The sequence below is a fragment of the Emys orbicularis genome, chromosome 11 (assembly GCF_028017835.1).
Source record: "Emys orbicularis isolate rEmyOrb1 chromosome 11, rEmyOrb1.hap1, whole genome shotgun sequence".
Classification (NCBI taxonomy): Eukaryota; Metazoa; Chordata; order Testudines; family Emydidae; genus Emys; species Emys orbicularis.
Genome location: NC_088693.1, coordinates 40,537,124 through 40,551,997, shown reverse-complemented (window position 1 = coordinate 40,551,997; position 14,874 = coordinate 40,537,124). Strand labels below are relative to the sequence as shown.

The following is a 14,874-nucleotide window of genomic DNA, read 5'->3' as shown; positions in this document are numbered from 1 at the left end:
ATCAAATCTTTAATTGATAGCAGGATATGAGACTGGTACAAGTTGTTCAGGTACTATAGTATTGGTATAATTCATAAATGCATATATAAATAAATCTGACATGCAGTAAACTAAACATGTATGCATTTACATATTGTTTGGTGCCCTTGCTTTTTTACTTCCTGTAAATAAAAAGAACTATGAACTTGTGGCAAAGGCATAGAACTAGGAGTCATGAGCTATTCTGTTCTACATAGGTTTTTATACCACACTCATCACCATCTTTCAGTAGTGCACTAAGCAAAGTGACTAACATCTCATGTTTGTTCTCTCATCTCCCTGAAGAAGAATTGTATGTAAAGTGTTTTGTTTTGGAATGTTTTTAAATATATACATGTGTTGCTATATGTTTATGTCAGAAAAGTCAATATCAAAGAAAGGTTCCTTTCACTTAGAGAAGAAGGTGGTATAATTTGTGATGGTCCTTGGTTCCTGGGGGAGTTCATCCCCAGTCTTGACTGTCTGGCCCCCAAGAAAGATCTGGGCCTCGCACACAGGAGCTTAACCCTCATTGCAGAAAGTTACATTGTGCCAGAGAAGTGAAATTGTCAGACACATTCTTCATCCCAGAGCTTTAGCTGATCTTTTAGATAACTTGGACCCAGGCCATTGAGCAACTTGAAGATAAGGGTTGAGACTTTGAACTTGACTTGACATTCTATGGGAAGCCAGTGTAGCGTGTGGAGGACAGGTTTGATGTGTTCACAGTAGTCTGTGTTGCTGAGGAGAGTAGTGCAGCATTCTGGACCGAGTGGAATTTCCTAAGAGCTTGTGATGGGGTACACAAACCCCACAATGGTAACAGAAGATTAATGAGCTGCTCTGGGCTTAGCCAGCCCCACCCCGCCACACCTGCAAGAGATGCACGGACTGGAGGAGGAGCTAAAAGGGAGCAGAACAGCTCACTTGCAAGAAGGCCAGGAAAGAGATTGGACCTGAGAAAAGAGCTGAGGGAAGACAGGACTTTTCCCTGCAACAACTGCCCAAAGTTGCCTCCCTGAGGGAAGAGAGGCCCTGCTAGGGTTGCCAATTTTGGTTGGATACATTCCTGGAGATTTCATCACATGATAATCTTTAATTAAAGATTAATCTTTAATTCCCGGAGACTCCAGGCTAATCCTGAAGGATTGGCAACCCTACCTGCTGCAGATACTCCCTGAGGGGGAGGCACTCCCCTCTCTCTCATATGGGCTCAGTGTTTGCATTAATTCCCCTTCTTTTGTCTATGGACTACCCCAGCAGGGGAGAGACTGAGGACTGACCTGGCCCAGGGCAAAGCCACCAGACGGGGCAGCTGCCACCGTGAGGAGGAGCCACCACATCACGCATGGCCACAAGGAAGTGCCAAGTGGTGAGCTGACCTCCTGGCACATCTCCTCGCCACAGACAGCGAACTCTGGACAATCCTGGGATGATAGGAAGTGGCTCAGGGAGGGCAGCCGTAAGGTTTCCCAGGTGTCAGACCTTTGATAGGCCTCACAGGGCCCTGAGCCGGAGTCTGGTGGAGTGGGAGGGCCTGGGCTCCCCTACCAAACCCTGCCTCCACAGTATGAAGGGCCTAAGTCCAGACTACGAGGCAATGCTCCCCATGAGCGAAGGCCATCATAGTGCTGAAGGCTTCATGCTCAGGTATATTGTATTGCTGTAGGCCAACCAAGAGGTGACAAAGGCGTGGTCATTGTTTGCCAGGATGTGATGGTGTCTCCTAGTCAACTGGAGACAGTAGAAAGCATTACTCACAGATGCTGCCATGTGAAAGCTTAGCAGCAGTGAGGAATCCAGGAGCATTCCTAAGCTACAGACTGAATTGACCAATTGTGAATGTGTACCTTCAACCAAAGGTGATTGCACCATTGCTGCAAACCTTCCAAATGCTTTCCTTTGCCCACCAGCATCACCTGTGTCTTGCTTGGGTTCAGTTTCAACCAGTTGATATCATCCATGAGCTGATCTCATCCAAGCACTGGGCCATCTGGGTGGTAGTCATATGCCCATATGTGGTGAAGGATAGGTAGAGCTGTGTGACATCTACATATTTCTGGCACCTGAGTCCACATTTACCTAGTGGCTGCATGCAGATATTGAATAAGACAGGAGAGAGCATCGATCCTTGTGGGATTCCACAAGTGAACTTCCGCTCTACTACTTCGCTTCAACTCTGCTACCAACTTCCTGTGTGGTTTCAAGTATGTCACCTAGCCTCTCTGTGCCTGAGTTTCCTCATATGTAGAATGGAGATGATCATGCCTCACAGAGGTGTTGTGACCTTAATTCATAAATGTTTTTAGAAAGCTTTTAGAATGGAAGGTGCTATCAGAGTGCGTAGGATTACTATTACTAAGTTCATGGAAAAGTGTTAATTTTCATGCAGGATAAGGCTGGGTCAGGAAGTGTTATGCTGTTAGTGAATAACAGAGCGGAAAAAGGAACTGCGTATGCAGTAGTGTCTGTATGCTTAATAAAGGCTAAAAGACATGATTAAGAAAGGTTACTATCTCTGAGGAAGAGGGACAGGCAGACAGGGAGAGGTGGAAGTGAACAAGAACAAATGGTTTCCTTTTTCAATTAGTTATATTCACATTAATGAAATGGGCTAAAGTATTCTTTTGCTTTATCTGCTGTCAAGAGATATTTTCAATTTCCACTTAAAAATTCTATTATTTTTTTAAAGACCTAAAATAAATGCATCATTTTAAAATACTATGTCCAGAAAGAAAAACATCCAAGCAACATTATATATCCCTGTAACTCTCCCACCCAGGCCCCAGCAGGAACAGACCCTGCTACTATTATTTCTTCCTGCTATTGTGGTTATTTTAAACCCAGACAGCATTACTAATACATTATCATATGTGTGTTCCAATTGGTTAGTATGAAGGCAGAGAAGCACTTTGTGAAAGGGAATTGAGATTACGGCTATTCTGTGCAGATAAGGTAAAATTCAGCCCTGTGTAAAGGGACAGTACAAGGGCTATGCATTACGTAAAACCCACTTAAGCCCTCAAAGTAGGTCTGAATTAGGACTATAATGGTGCATTGGCCCTCTTCACAGGGATGCATTTCACCCACATACTCTTCCATCCCAGTGGCTTTATTATAGAGACGAGCCCCAGATGTGAAGTTCTGATCCAGGCACAAGCTGTTGCCAATTTCAACAGTAGCTGAATATATTTGAGATAACAGACCTTTTTTTTTTTATGTCCTGGTCCTGGACCAGCAATGAGAGAAAAGTTCAGCCACTGCTCTTTGATCCTGCAAAGACTAAAGCCCAGTGGTAGCCTGGGATTTTCCATGTGCGATAAAGTTACACATGTGTTTTAAGCCTTTGTAGGACTGTGATCTTTCCCCCCATCCCTTTTTATTGTTTTACTGTTTTTCCAATTTAATGCTATATTTATTCTTTTTTATTTTCAAAGTAGTGAAGAATGATGTGTGATTTACCTTATTACTGTTTTTAGATACTGGGCAAAGAGCATTACTAGACATATTCTCCTTGTCAGGCATCCCTAAAAGAAAACAGGGAATACATCAATACAGCATATTGTGCATTCTCTAAATACTAAAGCAACCATTCATGAAAGTAATAAAAAAATTAGGAGGGTCTTAGCAGTTTGAGTACATGTGAATTTACTTATGAGGTTTAGTAGTTAGTGTAAGTTTGATCCACATTATTCAGAAATGAAAAATGTACTTCCTACCTACGTATGAAGGCTATAAAGATGAAATGCCCATTAAGAATAACAAATGTGTAAATCCTACATGTATCGGCAGGTTAAGCAGACCTCCCCCAATTTTAAGATTTCAAGACTGTACATGGGCATTTGGCTGGGCACACATAAAACTCAGAAATTGTTGTGCCCAGGGATTACACTGTGTTTTAATATTTAAAAACAAAAATAGCACTGTCCATAACAACCTATTCTTCTATAAAACATAATATATAATATAACATTGGTATGTGTTTCTTTAGAAGAACCTTCTGTGTTAAGATGTCATATGAATCCCATGGAATGCAGCAATGAGTACAGCAGATACAATAAATATACCAAATGTATAAACGTACTGGCCAACATTAGCAGATTTGAGCAACTAAAGTTAGACATCCTACATCCATATTCAGGCACCTAAATAAACATCCTTGATTTTCAGAAGTGCTGAGCATCTACAGCTCCCAAAGACTTCATTTCAATTTAGATACCTAAGTGTGGATTTAGGTACCTAGATAGGCACACAAGTTTGGATGTGTTGCCCTCAGCACTTAACACAAAAATTGAATGCAGTCCTCAAATTGACTGGTGTGTAGTAGGTAATTGTTCCTTGTTATCCCCCACTTCTCACTGCTATCAGCTGAAAAACGGGTAGATAAAAGAAAGAATGTTGGGGCACACCACCCCCTTTTTTTTTTTTTTTTACGGTGGACACTGACACCGCTTCCTGTCCACACTAAAAAAAGATCATGCATCACAATGCTTAAAGAGAACAAAACTCCAATATCTAAGGAGGAGGGACTTTTTAAAAACTGATTTCCAAATATATACATATATTTACTTACTGTCATTGTTAGAGCCACTTTCCATAACACCATAAGGAGGAGCCAGAAGTCCTGACATGTACTGTCGATATTTCTGAAAAACAGTGACAAATTCACTAAGATACAGATATACATTCCATTCCTTGGGTGCAGTGATGTTTGCATTCATGAGGTCTGCTCTCTTGTGCTTCACATGCACCTGAGCTGTATATTAATGGCCAGTAAGAAATGCCCTATCATATCATAAAGCTATAATAAATGCTTTATCATTTAAACAATTGCTTGCTCTTTTGATCTGTGTTCATTGCACTGGCTATATCAAAAGTCATAATGCATTTCCACTCACCTCCCTTCCTGACCTACCCAGAGTGTATGATTTTGGGTTCCAGCATAAGTTGATATAGTTGATACAGAAGTGTGACACATGAACATTTATGCAACTTTTTGTAAGGCTTGCTTGAAATTAAACCAAACTTAACAAGTTGTTTTATCTTAGAGGGAGGAGGGAAGGCCACTAATTAAGAACATAACATACTAATGGCTATACTGGGTCAGACCAAAGGTCCATCTAACCCAGGGGTTGGCAACCTTTCAGAAGTGGTGTACCAAGTCTTCATTTATTCACTCTGATTTAAGGTTTCACGTGCCAGTAATACATTTTAATGTTTTTAGAAGGTCTCTTTCTATAAGTCTATAATATATAACTAAACTATTGTTGTATGTAAAGTAAACAAGGTTTTAAAAAGCTTCATTTAAAATTAAATTAAAATGCAGACCCCCCCCCCGGACCAGTGGCCAGGACCCGGGCAGTGTGAGTGCCACTGAAAATCAGCTTGTGTGCCGCCTTTGGCATACGTGCCATAAGTTGCCTACCCCTGATCTAACCAGTATCCTGTCTTCAAATCACGGCCGGTGCCAGATCATTAAGAGGGAGCGAACAGAACAGGGCACTATATCGCGTGATCCACCCGTCATCCAGTCTCGGCTTGTAGCAGTCAGATGTTTAGAGACACCCAGAGCACGGGGTTGTGTCCCTGACCATCTTGGCTGATAGCCAACAATGGATCTGTTCTCCATGAATCTATCTAATTCTTTTTTGAACTCAGTTATACTTTTGACCGTCATAACATCCCATCGCAACGAGTTCCACAGGTTGACTGTGCACTGTGTGAAGAATTAATATGGTGTTCATCAGTAAGAATTTTTCTACTGCATATTATTATCTTGCCTACAGTTTCTAGGCTAGACACAGTTTAAAATATAGATCCCAACAAATTGTAAATTGAGGGTGACAATTCTGAATTATTTATTCCATCACATTAAATAAACAGAGGTTTCCAAAACCACAAAAGCATAGTACATACATTAATACACTGTTTCAATATTTAAACTGCAGTAACAGTCTGAACTTTAGATTGATGAAAATAGTGTCCATTACATCACTGTAAGCTTTATAATCATAACTGGTGTACAGTAATTTATATTGTTCTTCAGTGAATACTGGTACAGTGTAGACATGATCAACAGCACTCAAAGCTTATGTAACTTGCTGTCTGGGATTTAAGTAACTCCCCACTAACCTGGGAAATAATATTATGGGAAACATTGTCCTATTTAATACAAAAACATATAGGGAATACCTACAGGCAGTTTTGTTTTCAATCATATAGTGCTGTCATGCTTAAGGGTAAACTTTTGGAATTGGCAGGCAATCAGCTTGTACCGATGGGAATACTAACACTAATTAATAGGGTAGGATGTATCTTGTAGCCTGGCTATTTACGCACTGAGTTGAAGTTGAACAAAATAACTAGTTTAAATGCACGTAGGTTTCAACTAAGTATACATTAACAATTGAACCACAAAACTTCTCTTATAATATAATTTTAATTAAAAAGGCTTATTCTTTGCCCTGTGGGACTGGCTTGAAGTATTTGCTTTAAATATGCTGTCTGCTGGATTTTAATGGATGCCTGAATTACTTTTTCAAAATTTCTTCCGTGTGGAATTGGATATAAAAATGCCATTAGTTCTGGTTCTAAAGAATGAATGCCTTGTATTCTAAATGGTAACAAAAGCTACAAACTTTTATATATGTATATTTTATATATTATATTTAAGTTTATTCATCTTAATAACCCAACCCTATTTTTAGCCAAATTTTACACACTTAGTAATATTTTACAATTTTACAAGCTTAGTAATATTTTATTTAAACCTCATACATAAGCCACCTACAAACTATTAGGAGCAAAATATTTGCAATCATAACTAAGTATTCCAGGGGCTTTAGCCCTTACAAAATCCTCCTCTCTTCCACATTGTGTATCTCTTCTGCATACCACATTCAGCTCTTGTCCTGTGAATGAAACTTCCAATGACATCACTAAGAGACCCACAGAGAGCAGCAGAGATGAGAATTTTGCCCTTAATTTTAAAAAAAATGTGCATTTCTCACCATCACATCATGTTCCTTGTCAACTGCAGCACTGTAGTTTGTTCTCTGGCTAATTCTTTAATATGCTTCCTGACTTACACTGCTTATGAAAGGAAACAGGTAATATACGTCATTTCCAAAAATGATTTGGGACTAACTCAGTGAAAAATACACAGAGAACTCTTAATGAACCACATCCACATACACACAGACACTACTGCTGTCAGCAGGCATTCAACCTTCAGCACCAAAAGTGCAAGTTTTACACTTCTGTTGAGAACTCTTTGCTGTGGGATGTAACTAGCCTGAATAATTGCTAGGGTCAGCCACAAAGGGAGAGATATAATCACACACAAGAAACCAGTGATACCCAATACCACCGGGAGCTGATACTTTACGGCTGCTAGAATCCCATGTGGCTTTCTGTATTATAGAAACCTACCATTATTTAAAACACAACCCCAGTTTCAAGTACCCCCAAACTTTGTAGATGGTCTCTAGCAGTATAACAAGTCCAATATTTCAGGCTCAGCTCATATATTATTTGCTTAATTATTTGGGTTCACAATGCTTAAACTTTGGAATATCATTCACTATCTTCCTTGCTTATGTGCAGCCATAGCCACACGCAGCCCAGTGTTACATCAGAGGAAGCCACAGCAAACAAGGCACAAAGCCTGAAAGGCAGATAGTCGGATTTATGCCACTAGAAGACCCTCCCATTCCACTGGGGTGGGCCTGCTCAGGGGACCAGTACAGCAATGGGCATTGCTGGCCAGCAAGGCAGTAAAGCCAACATTACTGTGGAGGCACTGATTCACTGCCTCCCCTTAGAAATCTCTGCTCTAAATGACTTTAGGGCCTCAGCAGAAACTAAAACTGCCCTCCCCACTACAGCAGAAAGCTTGAGAGAAGGCAGGCATCAGTATCATCAGTGCTTTCCTGTCAGAATAACCTTCCCACCTGGGGTGCAGGTTGCCACAAGGAGGTGCAATTCACACCACTTTGTATTGGCTTTAGATGAATATTGCTCAATGTAACTAAAAAGGAGCCTTTCCTCAGTCAAAAAACATTCAGTCGCAGAGAGGTTAGATTATCCCGTGCTGAGGAAGCGTGTGTGCTAAGGATAGGCTGCATAGAGATTCACAATATCCGGCTGAGTAATGGAGTCCCAAGCATGCCATCTTTCAAAGCTGAGATAATGAGGAAAATACAATATTAAATGCAAGACCTAGCTTGTTACTGCAGTGTCTGTAAATAAAAAGAAAATGTGATAAACAAAAGTGTTCTGCTTGGGAACATTTGCAATGATTCCGCAGATTAAAAGAACCAAATATTTACATAAGATTTTTTAGAATGCATTCCGTTTGTGGTACGAGCCCTAAGAAAAAGTGTCTTACAAAAGGCAAGAGTAGCTTTCAAATCACCAGCAGCCTGCTTATTACTAGGAGCCTTGAAAATCTGTAAAACCAACATGACAGCAGGTTTTCAAGCTACACTCCGTGACCTATTCATTGTGTCTTCATTACACTTTCTAAATCTACCAATTTACAAACTCCATGATGCAACGGTTTAAAGATTAGAGCCTCCCTGCATCTTCTGTGCAAATTCAGGACCCTGCAGATTAGCATCAATAATAAAGACACTATTTTTTCTTACAGTTTTTAACCAGATCACTTCCATAATGTCCATGCAGTTGAGAAGCAAAGGAGAGTTTTAAAGTGCAAACATTAGGGGAAAACTAAGGAGGACAACATATTCTTCAAGATGGGGGGGGGGGGGTATGATGCTAGTGAATTTTCACATGCTTACAGTTTTTAAAGACACACACAAGCATGCTTTTCAGAGCATCCCCCACACACTGTTAGTTGGCTCGTGTTCAGTGGTACTTGGCTGCTGGTCTCAAATTATGTTTTCATTATAACTAGATTTCCTTCCACAGCATTAACATAATTTGGAAAAGACTCTTACATAACAGCTTTTCAAAAGAGGTTTGTTTATTTTTAGTGCCAATTTAAACTCTTTACAAGCCCATTCAATGCTATTAGGAAGGACAATGATTGTGAACTATTTGGGGATACCTGGAGGATAAAATGTGCTAAATTACCACCCACTCCCTTCCCTTTTCTGTTGCAAACCTCTGAAGCAAAGAATGGAAAGGACACATGGTAAGCAAAAGTCACCTATTTAGCACAAACACTACAAATAAAATCATATGCTATTTAACCATGTGTCTAAGTATAAGATCCTATGTTTGCTCCCCCCCTCCATTGCTTTATAATATGTAAAGAGGAGCAGAGCCACAAAAATCCTGCGAACAGGGGTCATGCTGATGGCAAATTCTGCTGCACATAGCTTGCCTTCTACAAGAACTATGGAAAAGCTCAGCTCTAAATCAACAAAGAGGGGCATACATCACAGGGGAAAGGATGGAACTGGGGAATAGTCACCCAACATGGTAGGTTCATCTTTCCACTATGAGCCAAACATTATGCACCAAAACAGGAACCATTACTGGAGCTTGGATTGACAAATGGGGGAAAATACAGAGTTCAGGTATTGGATAGAAGCCAATGCCAATGCTGGCCAGCCCTGGAGAGGGGAGGATGCAGCAGAGAAGCAACTGTTCAAAAATGGCTCTCCTTAGGTTGTTTCCTTGTGAGTGACTGAGTGTGAGAATCGAACAGAGTCCATAGGTTCAGAAACAAAAGATCAAATCCCCAACTAAGTATCTTTCTTAGGCTTTGAAATCTTCTCCAGATTTACAGAAAACTCATTACTTTATACTAGTCAGCTATTCAGGCTCTGCAGAGGTGAGCATCAGGAGCTAGTTACAATTCCTTAACGTGGCGGGTCAATCTATGCCAGTGCTACCCCGACTGGAGCACCCTAGCAATTGGTCTCAGCGGAGTGGAGCTCTATGCTGGAGTTTGGTGGAACAGCTGGTCGCAGGAACTGGCTCCACCAGCTTTATGTCAGTGGGAGTTCCTTTCCATCAGGGGAATTCCCTGTTGCCAATTTTCAAGCGCAATCTGGTCCCTGAATGGCACAAAAGGGCCCGATCATATTCAAAGATCTAGCCCGAGTTATCTATTTTCTTAATATGATAAATATTTGATCAGCACCGATGCCCTCAAAAACTGCTTTTTCTGAGCTTTGGTTATACTGCTCGTACCAGGCAAAACAAACAATTCAGGCTTATATGGTATGTTGCTACTTCCTGTGTTCATATGGAAACTGAATTTTCTCCAAAACTATACTGAATGATGGAAAATAGCCAAACGAGCTGCATTAAGTCCCCCTTCTTACTACAACACCAAGCACAGATCATTCTTTTCAAAAACAAACTTTTACCATATGGCTAATATTCTTTGTGTTCCGAAGGTCACTCTTCATTGGACTAAAGGCAGACCCCAAGTCTTGGATAAATGGCCTAACATATCTGCATATTCTGGGTTAACATTGCATTCATCAGCAGATTATGGTAAAGCTATGCAGGAACATTAGGCATTTTCTCACTTTCTATACCGTGCATGTTCCTAAAGAAAAACCATATGACACATTCACATTTGTACAATATTATGTTCTGAGACTTGCAGAAAACTCACTGGCATGATTCTGATTTAAGATATTGCCTGCTCAGTATATTAGGGTAATTAGTAAGTGTAAATTGAAGCTCAAATAGAAAAAAAAAACCCATACTGCAAGTCAATGCCACTTAATTGAATGTCATAAAAAGGACTTGCCCAAGGGCTATTTATTATTGGAAAGTAAATCCTTGACCGAGGTTGCAGTAATATCATTACTACTACTGCCATAACTGACTCAGATGTTAACCCAATCTAAATTGGAGTGGTGATAAGCACCTGAAAAAACTATTCAGATAAGGGCAAACTTTCAGGAAGTGAAGCAACTCGGGTTCCTCAGCATCAACGGTCCAAAACTTCACCTACTGATTAAGCAATTTAGACTTTATTTTAAAATTGATTTTTACAGCAAAATTGACTCCAGAACAAACAACTGTTCACACCACATGCTCCATGCTCCCTTAAACAGGGCTTCAAGACAGTGGCAAAGGAAGTAACCCAGGCATGTAAGAAATGAATAGGGATTCTTGTGTGGATTTCACTCTAAAATGTGCTGTCTGAATTTAATTTTTCTCACATCTCCAAAGAGGGGGATTAATCTGTGTCATTCCATTACTTATAGATGTGTATTGAACAGCACGCATCATAGCGGAAATCCAATTGGCTGATGTAAATTCCATCTCCTGGTAGTATCCATGTGACTTACAGTCAAGAGAACCTAATGAAAATAGTTTGAACTTTGTTCACAAATACAGCTATTGGATGGTAATACAATAAGATAGAATAATGTGAAATAGTTATTGTATCACCACACTGCATATGTTATGGAGCGCATACACTGTACTATGGGATAATTTTTATCTCAGTACAAAAGGAAGCTATGTACATAAACTACATACATACATACATGATTTGTGTTGGACAGTGCTTTAAAATCTATTATATATTCCTAAATACTAGCATATCTACCATGCAGCCAATATAATGAAATTCAAGTATTTTCTAAAATAATTTTAAAAAATTAGAAAGGAAAATGGAGACTAAATTAAATGAAAATAATAAGGCAACAAGTAAAGATTAAACATATTTTTCCTGAAATGCAGAAAGAGAATGAATAAAAAGTGATACTAAAATGTTTTATTAGACAAGTACAAAGCAGACATTTTTGTATTCAAATGTTCTCTAAATATGTCAGCACTACTCGCAAAACCTCATGGCCAAAAGTCAGTTGACTTCTGATCCCAGAATTAACCCAGTACATATTGTACCATGTACACACAAAATTAATCTTGCACATTTTTCCTTGTTTATTTACCACTTTTCAAAATGTTTTCAGCTTGGTTCTAATCAAATTTGCTTTAGCGTTTATTTCATTTCTGTGTCTTGGGGGCACATTTTTTCTGCCACATTCCTGCTTAAATCAATTTACTGTGCTTGAAAAACTTTGTGTGCAGAATTTGCTCGATCACAGAATCTCCTTGAGTTTAAGTCAAGAAGAAAAATGTGCCCAGTGCACTGAAATCATGCCAAATAAGAGACGTAGCTAAGAGATATAAATTTTAGATAAAAGCGCACTGTAAAAAATCAGCTCCCAGGAAATTAATGCATGAGCAATGATTAAACAAATTACTCAGCTCTATTCTACTACATCTAATTTAAATATAGAAATGACATCATGCAGCTCTCTGGTTCTAAACTCAGCATGTTTAATTCTGTTTCCTAGAGGAATCCACTTAGTAAATGGATTTGAGGGGGATTGTGTATGCTCAAATGAGGGCAGAAAAAAATATATAAAAGGAAAACAAATGACCCATCTGCAACATGAATTCTTTCACTACACTTCTAAAATTGTGACATAAATCATTTACTTATACTAAGTAAGTTACAACTAAATATCTTTAAAGTGCAGTTCAAGTAGAAAGTACCTAAAAAAAGAACATTATGGGATTCCATATATATTCTCTCTCAGTGATCTCCATACTGAATTTGTTCAATAGACAAATCAGATGATGATTTCTCTAAGTGCCCTGGCTGCAATCTTAACCCAGTATCTGAAAATCAAGCTGTGTTCTTTCTGCCTCTTCTATTATAACTTGTAAAGATTCTGCAAATCACAACTTAGCAGGAAATGTTCTGAATGATGCATGCAGCAGAACAGTATCTATCTCCCTCTTCAAGCTGTTCTTGAGTGCTAACAATTGTAAAATTATGTTTTTAACAGTGAAGTCAACAGATATGACTTGAAAACACACACAGAGCAGAACTATTGAGTTGGAAAGTGCTGTTTTAACATAACCGTTTTTCTGACAATGGTCATCCTTTCAGTTCCATGCACAGCACTAACTCAGCAGAACACCTTAGATCTCGCCAAGTCTGACAACATTGCCAGGGTCCGATTCTCACAGGGGTGAGCTATTCTGGAACAATTTCCTCAATTTGTTGGATAAAAGGGTTCCTTTCGACATTAGGCAGGTGCAGTTCCTTTTTCCATAAGTATTGCTTTAATAATGAGAGTACTGAAGAAGTGCTCTTCAGGTCAGTTTGATGTGGGTGGGTAGCCTGTAAGAAGGTGCAGAGATTCTTGTGAGAAGCTAACAAATAGGTGGATGAGGCCAGGGGCACCCCCAGAAATTTTTCACATGGTATGCACCACCAATCCCTGTGGAGCTATCTCTGCTGCAGCTGCTGTCCCCAGTGCCTTGCCCACCAAGTCTGTGCCAGCCTCAGCCCCCCTTTTCAGCCTGGCCTGCCCAGGTGCAGTGTTACTCCCCATCCCAGAGAGGGGACATGGGCTGCTGGAAGGTGGGGAGAGGTTGGGTAGGCCTCCAAGGGAGAGGGAGAGGGCCCTGTTGTGGAAGCTGGCTCCATGGCAGTGGCAAGAAGGAACAGCGTTGGCTGCCCCACTGCCACTCAGGTTTGGCCCCACCAGCTCTCCAGCATTACACGCAGTGGGGTTAAAACTGAGTGAGTGGTGCTGCAATCTAGTGCACAGCGGTTGCAGTGCCACTTGGGTTTGCCAAATTTGCCAAATGTGAGTGGCACTGCTGCCCCCGTGCACCAGGTTGCAACGCCACTCACTTAGCTTTGGCTCTGCCAACACCAGTCATGATGGAGGGCCAGCAGGGCCAAACCTGAACGTGGGACAACCAGCGCTGCTCCTCTTCACCACTGCCAGTGGTACACACCATACATAACGTGCATATGGCTACAGCTGCCACTAGATGAGGCTGGCATTTGTCAGGTCCTGACAAATATCTATGGGCTGCCTTCTACGCTACATCTAACACACGGAGCCCCTCTCTGAACTGATCCATCTGTCCCTTCCTGGAGCAGATCCTCAGCTGGTGTAATGTGTCACAGGCAATGGGCCTGTGGCAATTTACATCACCTGAGGATCTGCCCCTCTATCTACTCCTCCTCCATATTACTGTTCTTCTGAGACACCTCTAAGAAATCAGCCCGTTAATTATGGATAAGATGAAGGACAGATAGGGATACAGCTGGCATTATATGAAAATACACAATTTTAAAAATCAAGTATGTATTTTCATATAAAAATTATATATATTTGATCATATCCTGTCTCCTCTACAACCATATGTCATTTGCAATCTTAGATTTAGATCAGGGACTATGTGTACATATGTACAGTGGCTAGCACGATGGAGCCCTATCCCTGCCTGGTGCTCCTAGGTACTATGGTAATATAAATATAGTAAATATGTTATTGTTGTTATATTTCATAACAGTTGTTGGGTAAATCCTACTCTCTATTAATGTTCATGTTCTTCTGTATCCATCAACGTAGCAATGGAGTATAGGATCTGGTCCACTTCAAGATCCCAGTGGCATGGATAAAGTTATGCAAGAAAAATTTATATTGCTCTTTTTTCAATAGTAGTAATGTTGACTAGGGTAGATTAAGACTGAGTAGCCTGAATATGTCCCCCTCTGTCCTGTCTCCCCAAATGTATATTGGTACCAGCAGCTGGGGAAATAAAAGACAACAGCTGATTTGCCATCTACATGAGCATACTGTGTTGAGTTATGCCAATTTCTGGAAGAATGACCACAGCTTGATCACATGACTATCTAAAATATAACCACTACAGCGCAGTAAAGAGACCTACCTCTTCATCCAACTTTAACAATCATCATGCCCAAGGTACATTACATAACCTATATCGCATTGTGACACTGACTCCATCCCTCGACCTTGACAAGTCACTTAACACCTCTGCCTCTGTTTGCCCCACATGTATAAAAGGGGGTGGGAAAGC

The 14,874-nt window shown here is 40.3% G+C and overlaps 1 protein-coding gene across 1 annotated transcript in view; it reads right to left on the bottom strand.

Moving 5' to 3' along the window:
- RAPGEF4 (Rap guanine nucleotide exchange factor 4) overlaps nucleotides 1-14,874 on the bottom strand; it is a 220,628-nt gene that overhangs the window by 102,600 nt on the left and 103,154 nt on the right. The window contains exons 5-6 of the mRNA XM_065412928.1: nucleotides 4,592-4,664; nucleotides 3,481-3,545 (exon numbers count right to left, since the gene is read on the bottom strand). Of these exons, the coding sequence (XP_065269000.1) occupies nucleotides 3,481-3,545; nucleotides 4,592-4,664 (138 nt within the window). The remainder of the gene's footprint in view (nucleotides 1-3,480; nucleotides 3,546-4,591; nucleotides 4,665-14,874) is intronic.